This window comes from Leucopleurus acutus (genome assembly GCF_964270905.1).
Source record: "Leucopleurus acutus genome assembly, chromosome: 2".
Lineage (NCBI taxonomy): Eukaryota > Metazoa > Chordata > Mammalia > Artiodactyla > Delphinidae > Leucopleurus > Leucopleurus acutus.
Genome location: NC_139143.1, coordinates 160,943,702 through 160,954,260, shown reverse-complemented (window position 1 = coordinate 160,954,260; position 10,559 = coordinate 160,943,702). Strand labels below are relative to the sequence as shown.

At 41.8% G+C, this 10,559-nt stretch overlaps 1 protein-coding gene across 2 annotated transcripts in view; it reads left to right on the top strand.

The window, feature by feature from the left end:
* Nucleotides 1-3,147: 3,147 nt before the first annotated feature.
* The window catches only part of SMAP2 (small ArfGAP2), a 47,023-nt gene continuing 39,611 nt past the window's right edge, over nucleotides 3,148-10,559 (top strand). Inside the window, exon 1 of one of the 2 annotated variants that reach the window (XM_082834620.1) lies at nucleotides 3,148-3,635. In XM_082834620.1, coding sequence (XP_082690746.1) covers nucleotides 3,533-3,635 — 103 coding nt within the window. In that variant the 5' untranslated portion in view covers nucleotides 3,148-3,532. Of the gene's footprint in view, nucleotides 3,636-10,160; nucleotides 10,423-10,559 lie in introns of those variants that run through there. The other variant, XM_082834621.1, reaches the window with a different exon arrangement.

The window sequence follows — 10,559 nt, the reverse complement described above, 5'->3', positions numbered from 1 at the left end:
AGATTGTGGAATAGAGGGAACATTTTTGCAAGAATTGTCAAGGAAAAATTCAAGACTTCAAAAACAAATATATGTCCTTGGGGAGAGAAGAAGTTTGCTTTGGTCATTTTCTCAGACCCTGGGATATGCATTCACTTTCCTCTGCTTTTTTTTTTTTTTTGCCACGCCACCTAGGATCTTAGTTCCCCGATCAGGGATCGAACCCATGCACCCTGCAATGGAAGCATGGAGTCCTAACTACTGGACTGCCAGGGAATTCTCTCCTCTGTTATTAATAATAATAACAATAATAATAATAGCAGCTAATACTTGATGTATCAGTTGGGATAGGCTCCGTTATGCCTGGGGGTAAACAAAATTCAGTGGCTTAACACAAAGAAAGCTGATTTCTTGCTCATGCTACATATCCTTTATGGGTTGGCAACGGGCTCTCACTTATTAGCTACTCAGGAATTTAGGATAATAGAGCAACCACTGTTATGGACTGAATGTTTAAGTCCATAATTCCCCAAATTCATATGTTGAGATCTTGCCCCCTAACGTGATTGTATTAGGAAGTTCAGCCTTTGGAAATTGATTAGCTCATAAGGGTGGAGTCCTCATGAATGGGATTAGTGCCTTTATGAAGGGACCCCAGAGAGCTCTATAGCCCCTTCCGCCATGTGAAGACACAGTGCTAAGTCCCCTGCTGTGAACCAGGAAGCGGGCTCTCACAGAATCTTTTGGTGCCTTGATCTTGTACTTCCCAGTCTCCAGAAATAAATTTCTGTTTATAAGCCACCCGGTCTATGGTATTCTGTTATGGTACTAAGACAACCACCATCTTGAACGTTGATGGTTTCCATGCCAGAGGGAAAAAGAATCTGAGAAGTCTCAAAGCAGTAAATAAATGCTTCAGGCATGAAGTGACACATATCCTTTCTGCTCAAACTCATTGGCCACATCCAACCTTAAGAGGGCCATGAAATAAAACCCTACCATGCACCCAGAAGGCAGAAAGCCAGAGATACTTCGTGAAGAGCATTAATTGTCTATCGCTCACTGAGTGCCAAGAGCTATTCTAAATATATTACAGGCATTACCTCAGTTCAGCTTCACAAAAATCCTATGAAATAGGTGGATTTAATATCATTATCATACACATTTTACACAGAGAGGTTAAGTTACATGATAAAAGTCATACAGATAGTAAGTGGTAAAGCTCTTTTAAAGCTTTAAAAGATTTAAATCCAGTCATTCTGGTCCCATAGTCTGTGTGCTTAACCACCAGACTAGGCAATCTCTCTCTAGATGGGAAATTTTGAGAAGGATTGTCATAGATCATGGAGAGCCACTAAAGGGTTTTTAATCAGGAGAGCTAGTCAACCAGATTTGCCATTTAGAAAGCTCTCTCCAAAGAGTGGGGTGAAGGATCAAATTAACTAAGGTTAGACTATAAGGCGAGAAGGCTATTTGCATAGTGCAGGGATGAAGATGAGAATTTGAACAAAGGCACAATGATCGCAATTAACTGGGTAATCTTGAGCCTTTCTTTCATCAACTTGAGACTCTGTTTCATCATTTTTTGAAAAATGATTATGTTAATACCTATCCTGATGGGGTTTTCTGAGGATTATAATATATAACATAAGCAAAAACTCTGATAGTACTAAGGCTCTTGAATCATAGAGATCTAGGTTAAAAATCCCAGCTCTACTACTCCCTAGATGAAGGAGTTTATTTTTCTAACTCTCAGTTTGCTCACTTGTAAAATATGTGTTAAAATAAGAAAATTTAAGTAAGTTAAAGTAAGAAAAATTATTACAAATGGGATATAGGTTGAGAAAATTAGCTTAGGAGGAAGGCAGAATTCCTTCTAGAGAAAGAACTGAGAGTTTGTTTAGGAAAAATACCTTAATGAACATTTTTGTTTATGAAAGTCAAATCTCCTCAGGCATGGCTTAGAAGGAAAGAGCTTTAGACAGAGAATCAAATTGTTTTGATTGATAAAGTAATAGAAAATTTTAGTTTTTCTCTGATGAAAGTTTTCAGGGCATCCTGATGTTTGGGGGAAAGTAAAGAGATGGAGGAGAGTTTGCCTAGAGATAAGATAACTCTGAGCATCTGGTCTTACCAGCTTCCCTGAACCATTCTTCCCATAGCAGCAGTGACCTTTTAAAACCACTAATTGAATCATGTTGTTCCCCTTCCCCCCAGGACAGTGCCTGATACTTAGAAGTTTCTCAGTAACAATCTGCTAAGCGAATGAATGAATGGAATGAGTGAACAAAAACATTTGCCAGATGGCAGGTGGGTCCCTAAAGAAAAGGACAGCCATTGAGAAATTCTGTACTTACTACACTCTGTAGTGAGGGTGGCTTTGGACAATGGTGTTTAATAATCATTTTAAAGTAGTTACCTCTTCTTTTACTGTAATTACCCCTCCTCTCCACCCCACCTCCCCAAATAACCTTCAGTAAAGGTCTGCTGCACAAAACTGCACTATTTTGGGAGGACTGAGGAATGAAACAAGAAAGTATCTAGGCACCAGGCAAAACAATGCCCAAAGATGTCAGTAATCACAAGAAGAGACCTAATGAATAGGGGGACCAGGAATTCAGCAGGAGCATGCATTCCAAGTGAGAGGTAACCAGAATCCTCTGAAAAGCTGGGGAAGTTGTGATGTCCTCTTATCCTGGGTTAGGAGGTTGGGCCCTTCTATTTGGCTGTTGAAGGAAAGAATAAGCTGGAGGACTTTGGAGTATCCACAACCACCACGTTACATAAGGATGGTAAATATTTAACTCGTAGAGAGGTTTTGGGATTATATTGGGATAATGCATATAAGGCGCTTAGCACAGCGCCTGGCACATAGTAAGAGCTCAGCTAATGTTAATTGTTGTTTCCCTTCGCTTGCCTCTACTCTCTCCACTCGCTTTCCTCCGGCTCCATTCATTCTTTTCCAAGGACATGCAGGGGGCGGGCCCACTTCCCCCTCCGCCCCACCCAAGCTCCGCCCCTCACTTCTGCCCCGATTGGTTCCTGAGAGGCGGAGCGGAGGGAAGAGCCCAGTCCGAAGCGGTGGGGGCGGGGCGCATGCGCGGGCTGGGAGGGGTGGAGGAGGAGAGGAAGAGCTGCCGGAAGTAGGCGGCAGAGGTGGTGGCAGGGCTGGCAGCAGCTGCCAGGGAAACCGAGGCGCGGGACGCACGGCTCACAGACAGGCAGGCCTGGGAGTCGTCTCTGCGCCCGGCACGCAGGAGGCCTGAGCGCCCCCCTTGCCTGGGCTGAGGGTCCCTGCCTGGTCCGGCAGCCTCGTCGGGACCCGGGTCTTTCCCTAAGCCCGCCAGGGGGCGCCGCGCTGAGGGGCTGCAGAGTGGGGGGCGGGCGCGGCTGACCCGAGAAGGGGTGCCGGGCCGGGCGGTGGGAGAGGTCTCTTCCCCGCTCAGGAGGTGCCCCTGGGCGGGGGACCAGGAGTCCTCACCTCTGGACTGAAGCAGGGGTTTCTGGGGGCGAGGAGGGCGCGTCGCCCTCTGCCCCCGCCGGCACCCTGGCCATGACGGGCAAATCGGTGAAGGACGTGGATCGGTACCAGGCGGTCCTAGCCAACCTGCTGCTGGAGGAGGATAACAAGTTTTGTGCGGACTGCCAGTCTAAAGGTAGCGCATCCCTCCTGGCGGGCGAGGGGTCCAGCCTCCGGGCAGCGCGGGGGAGGCGGCCTGTGTGGTGAGGGGGCGGTCTCTGGAGCTTAGGTGGCCCGGATCATCTAAATGGTAACGCGTGCTACCGTTGCTGATGAGGCTGCTAGGTGTTCTGCCGCGCCGGGATTGGTGTGGGGAGAGGTTGGGAGGGCGAGCGTGTGTGGTTGGGGGGTGGGGCGGTGGTGGTGTGGGTGGAAGTGGCGTGGTGTGTGCAGGTGAGAATGTCTGTATTTCAGGGCTCTGAATGAGTTCTGGGCCGACTGTCAGTCCAGAGGCAGCCCAGAGCTCTCAGCCTTCCGCTTGCAAAGCTGGGGGCGAACTGCGGTGGTGCGCGCGAGGGTGGGGGTGGGGGCGGGGAGAAGCGAGATGACGGGGAGGAAAACTGCTTAAATGATTTTTAAAGGTGGTGAGCGTCGCTGCCTGCTATTTGGTTAGCAGTTCCATCTGTCATTTTACAGCCTTGCTGAGATCTGACAGAGCGCTTAGGTGGCTTTCCTCTTTCTGGATGTGTGGAGGGGGGAACTGCCTTATGCAGTGACACAGTGCGGACTTCTAGACAGCCTAGCCCTGGCTTGTGGAGTGTGTTGGAGGCCTGATGTGTGTGTGGTGGCATAAACTAGCAGACTGTGTCTGTAGTGCAGGATTGGTTTAATCAGTGCGGAGGAGGAAGCAAGGGATACATCGAATTTGTTGCTTTCATGGCCATCACCCTTCTAAAGGTGAAATATGACCATTGTAGATTGGCAGAGCCATTTAGTCTTTGTTTTCTGTGCCCTCAAAGATTCATGATTTGATACAATTACAAATCAGTATGCTACGAAAGCTTGGTTATTAGTGAAATATTTGCACTCGAAATTGATTATAAATATTTTGTTTCCTTATTTTCTTTCTGAATTCTTTGGAATATAAATTGGAGAAGTTGGGAAAATTCTTTTCCTTTTTGGTTTGGGTAGAAAGGGATATATTTTGGGAGCTATTGTTAATTTACTTTTGTTCATAATGCAGTGAATTTGCCTGGATTGTTTGCCATATAGCATGTTGGGCGTATAGTACACAACAAAGGTTCGATTGTATTTATCAGTATTGAGAAAGGAAGTACATGCTTAATTGACGCTTTCACTTAATTACCTTTTATTTTAGAGAAGTAAGGTTTTGTTTTTATTTTTTGGTTTTTTTTTTGGCTGCGTTGGGTCTTCGTTGCTGCACGCGGGCTTTTCTCCGGTTGCGGCAAGCTGGGGCTACTCTTCGTTGCGGTGTGCGGGCTTCTCATTGTGGTGGCTTCTCTTGCTGGGAGCACGTTCTCTAGGCACGTGAGCTTCAGTAGTTGTGGCACACGGCCTCAGCAGTTGTGGCTCGCGGGCTCTAGAGCGCAGCCTCAGTAGTTGTGGTGGACAGGCTTAGTTGCTCCATGGCATGTGGGATCTTCCCAGACCAGGGCTCGAACCCGTGTTCCCTGCATTGGCAGGCGGATTCTTAACCACTGCGCCACCAGGGAAGTCCGAGAAGTAAGGTTATTTAAGGAGAACAGGAGACAGATACTTTTATTTGGACACCTCGTAGGATATTTTAGTACCTTTACCAATGGATAAATGACATTAGGAAAGCAGGTCCCCAGACTTCTCTCCTGAATTTTTGCATTGGCAATAATTCATTTTAAAAAGTACTTTAGAATCAATTTACATTGAGTAAGTTAATTTCTTATAGTTGACTCTTGTGAGATCTTGTGCTAGATCTGTTGGAAGATTCGGTTTAAAATTTAAGAGTATATCTCTTGGTTTTACTCAAATTCCCTTGTGTCCTCAGTTGACAGATCTTGAGTCACAGTGAAGCAACCCACTGGAGTGAGCATGGCTACATTTGGGGAGTCAGATGCCATTCTGATGATTAGTACCACCCCATCCCCTATTTTGCATACCACTCTTATATTTACTCATATTCCTATAAAATATAACACATGGAAGAGTGGTTGATTCATCACTTCTTCCTCCAAATTTTCCGTTGCTCTTTATCAACAGAATTACTGGGGATCAGGTAATAAAACATTAGTCAATTCATTCTTAATGAGAGCTAGTAACTGCTTGTTTGTAAACTTTATTAACTGCTCTTGATAGTAGAATTCTGGTTTCTGAAACAATTTCTTTTCACAAATTAGCTTTACATTTTGGCTTGGTGGCTTCAGTGACTCGGCCATTGTATTAAAAAGGAGATGACAATGTGTCAGTCAGTCATCTTTCAGTTAAGACATTTGTTGTGGCCTCAGTTTATCCAGTTTGTGAATTAGCTAGCCCCTTCCACTCTTTCAACTCCTTTTACTCATTTTCCCTCTCCTTTTTCCTGATTTTAGTTGTTGTAATCATCATGTGGACAAATGTCAGACCATGGAAGGAGGAGACACTTGCATCTGTAGATTAAGTAAGCTGTTAAGCTCTGGTAAAAATAAATAATAATAATATACTTAGTGGGAGGAGGAATTTTAAAGCTGTAAGCTAAAATGAGGTTTGTACTTGAGTATTTATCTGTAGGTCTCATGTCCTTTCTTCCTTAGAAAACTGAGAGCTTAATTGTATAGGACCTGGTGAGTGACTGCTTGCTAATCCATTAATATAAAATCAGATGATGTAGCCCTGAACTGCAGACCTTTGAGCAGGTATTTTTGTAATGTTCCAAAATAACTCTGGCAATAAATCTTTTTTTAAAAAAATCTTAAACTGATTTAAGAATGATATTATCTTTAGATATGTAATTTGAACATCAGAATAGAGAATAAACATGTGTTCTCTTTGTATAGTACAAGTTTTGTTGGTCCTGGGGTTTTTTAACTCTCTTGAGCATAAGACTCACCAGTTTCCGGTACCTCTAATGCATTGAAATAATTTCTGTGTGGGAACGGAGGCTGCTTTGGTATTGCCTTTAAAAAAATGCTGTGACTTGCTTTAGGCTGAAAGATGTGGTTTCATCACCCAAAACCCTTAAGTTATTGTGACCTTTAGGGTAAAATTTTGGACTGACTTAAGTTGTGGAAGAACAGAGGACAAACATACTGGAAATTTCAGATATGTTAATGGTTAATTCCATCTAGTTGAGGCCAGGTCCCGTTTTTGGATAGACCCTTGGTGGGGTTATACTGGTCTAAGGTTTAGTCTTTAGATCTGCAGTTGCATATTTTATCAGTGTGCCTGGAATAACCGCTAATCAACTTCGTCAAAGACTGGTTTAGGACTTCCCTGGTGGCACAGCGGTTAAGAATCTGCCTTCCAATACAGGGGACACGGGTTTGAGCCCTGGTCCAGGAAGATCCCACATGCCGCGGAACAACAAAAGACTTGTTTAAACTGGACACTATCTTATTTACGATGAAAGGATCTACCTTTCTGATGACCTTAATACTCATATACACTGTTGGGACACTCCTTTCTCAGTATCAAGTTTAGTGAAAAGTTGAGAGCTGTTTAATGAGCAAAGAATTAGAATGAAAGAAGTTTGATGGTCTTGAGGAATACTTACTTCTAACTGTGAAATACCACACGGAATTCTGGAGTCTGACAAAAACTTTGTGATACCTTTTTACTTCTCTGTTCTTCTGCTACATCCCATTTCTGAAATGTTTCACTTTGAATCACCTAACCATTGCCTTTGTTCCAACTCCCATTATGTATTCTTAAATTTCAATTCACTCTTTGCAAAACCACTTTCATGTGGTTCAAAATTTAAAAAGTTCAAAAGGGAATATGTACAGTGAAAAGTTGTGCTCCCTAGCATTCATGAGTAATAAACTTTTGAATGCTTGCTTGAAAAAAAAAAAAAAAAAGTTGTGCTCCTGTCCCTGATCCCTTAGCCATCATTTTCCAGTGCTTCTGCAAGTTACCACTGTTAGTAATTTCTTATGTGACTTTTAAGAGATAGTATATGCATGGACAAAAAAACCTACATTTAAATATATTTCTTTTCAGTGTTTTTATGCAAATAGTAGCATGTTACCCACAGTTCATGGCACCTGGCATTTTTCAGTCCACAGTATAACGTGGAGGGCATGGATATTCCCTCTCCATGCACATTAAAGAGCGTCCCCATTCTTTCAGGGTATTAAGTTGAAAGATATGCGTAAGTGATTTGGAAACGGCTACTCTCATTGAAGTCATCTTAGAAAGTGTCCTAGGCCCATCCATAGCACAGGTAGGCTCACCTTTCAGGTGGCAAAGAATCAGAGCTGTAGACTTTTGATGTTGGAACATACAGTTAAACTCCATTACTCTGATTATTTTAGCTTTGTGACCTTCAGCACACTACCTTTCTCCGTTTAATTTTCCTCATTTGAAAAATAAAAATGCGTCGTAAACTAAAGTGTTACACAAATGTAGGCATTATTTATTATTACCATTGCTGAACTTGTTTATTTTATCTTGATTTTATTCATTTCACTTTCAGACTTTATTCCCTTAAATACTCTAGTTACTGGAAGCCACAGTTAGAATGACTCACTGAATAACTCACCAAATAAAAAACCACCTAGTTTTTAAGCCAAAACCATTTCCTATAGGACTTTATGGTACCCTTGAGGATGGTCTCTGGATGAAATTTCCTGACTCTTCAAAGTTGTATGAAAGGTTAGACCAGGGAATCTTTCTGTAGACTTTTTTTTTTAATATTAGTCCCAAATTTTAACTCTGGTAAATTAATCTCTAGCTTTGCTTTACTTTTGTTTTCTGTCAATAGCTAAATCATTGCTTGTTAAATATCATTCCTTAGAAATGAACATTCCTATCAATTTTTAATTATTTTAGCTGTATCTGTGGCACCTCTTAAGAGATTTTTTTAAATTGCATCAGATCTGGACAACAGAAGGAATTTTCCTTCCATCTCTAGTTGTTAAATACCCTTCTCCAGCCAAAATCAAATAACTTTCTGGCTTTTTACAGCTAATGTACCTTAACTCTGACGGTTGTAGTCAGGTTGACACAGTTTTACTGAAAGTAATTTATAAAAGTCCCCATTAGGTTGTCTTTTTTTTTTTCCCATTTGAAACATGAATTATTTTATTTACATTACTCTTTAGTTCAACAAATTTTAACAATATTTAAAAATTATCTAAATTCATAAAAGTAGTTCATAAATTTCAACATTTAATTATTATGTACATACTAGGTTGTCTTTTAATATTAACTTGTTAAACCTGTTCCCTGGGAGATACTTTCCTATTCGTTCTCCTTGCCATTATCCAGTGGCAGTGGGATAGATAGAGAGTACAAAATGCCTTATCTTTTAAGAACTCTTTGCAAGCCTGAGAGTACAATCCCACACTATATATATTCATTCAGAAAATAGTTCTTAAGCACCTGCTTTGTGTCAGACACTGTACCAAGACATGTAGATTAAAAGATAGGGCCTTTGGTTTCAAGGATTTTATAGTCTAATGGGCAAGCAGATGTGTAAGCAGATACATGATGCAATGTAGTAATTATCATTGTAGGATTGTGTACAGGGAGAAATGAAAGCATTGAAGAAAGCAAGAAAGTCTGCCTAGGAGGTCATGGCTCAGAGAGACAAGTAGGCTATGTCTTGAATGATAAGCATGACTTTGTCAGGTGAATTTACGGCATTCCAGGCAGAGGAAGCAGAATGTGCAGTAGGCAAGATGTGCTGTACCGTGTGTGTGTGTGTGTGTGTGTGTGTGTGTGTGTGTATGTGTGTGTGTGTGTGTGTGTGTGTGTGAGATTCTTTAGTATATTCTCACTACATGTTGGGGATTGACAAGGGATAAGGTAGGCAGAGACCCATAAGGTTAAAATCCTAGCTCTGTAGTTGACTTGCTGTATGGCATTGAGATTATGAATATGCTTTAGACTCCCTGTTGTGTAAGAAGCCCCTAGTATTGGAAGCCCACCTGCTACTCAAATGGAATTATAAATATTGCAAACATGCAATGTTCTCTAACTGCTGAGTAGTAAGGAAGGTCTGAGTATTGTGCCCACTAGATCTCCATGGAAGTGTACCCTCATGAGTACATTAAACTATCTTAGAGAAGTCTAGTGAAATGTCAGCAGTAGATGTCATGCCATTTCTGGAGTTGATGACGTTGAATTTTGAGGCTGAGCGTGCTCTCATACTCAAGCAGTCTAAGAGTGTTGAATATTTGAGTGTGTCCTTGGTTGTTCAGTGCTTAGGATGTGTAAACAGGCAGTTGCAGCCACATCTCTCAGTATACCTTTCAACAAATCTATTGCTTTTAAATAAATCAGAAAATTTCCTTCTTTCTGCATTTTTCATCTGATGTCATTATGGTATGTAGGTGGCAGCTTTCTTGGGCACAGTTGTCTATATTACTGTTCACCACATGAGTCATTGTCGGTTTCTGTTCTGCCTGAAAATTCCATCTTGGAAATAATGTCCTGCAGCTGGAGACCACAACACATTACTCATTATGAACATTGCAGCTGGCTTTGTGTGTTATGTTGAAAGCTACCTGTGCCATAAGGAAGAGATAAAGTGACTTATTAAGTGGACTCAGACTCAATTCCTCCAAATGATATCCCCTGTGAAAAAGATGTCCAACAAGAATCTGCATAAAACACAAATGTGTTTTACATTCTAAGCATACAGTGCCTAACTTTTGTCATTGTGTCTGCTTAAATCCTTATCACAGTTATACTTCTGTTTGAGCAAGTGGCCAGTTTAAGTAGATACTAACTTTGAAGAAGTTCTGTGTTGGCCCCTGGAGTGTGACAGTTCAGCATACCACATTGAAAAGGTAGGAACCAAGTCTATGTAGAGTAGAACCCCTTAAAGTTAATTCACTTTTACCAAATTCCTCTATTGTTAGAGAAATATTCCTCTGCTAGTTAACTTCTTAAAATTGTAACTTGCTACAGTTAACGCATCCACTAG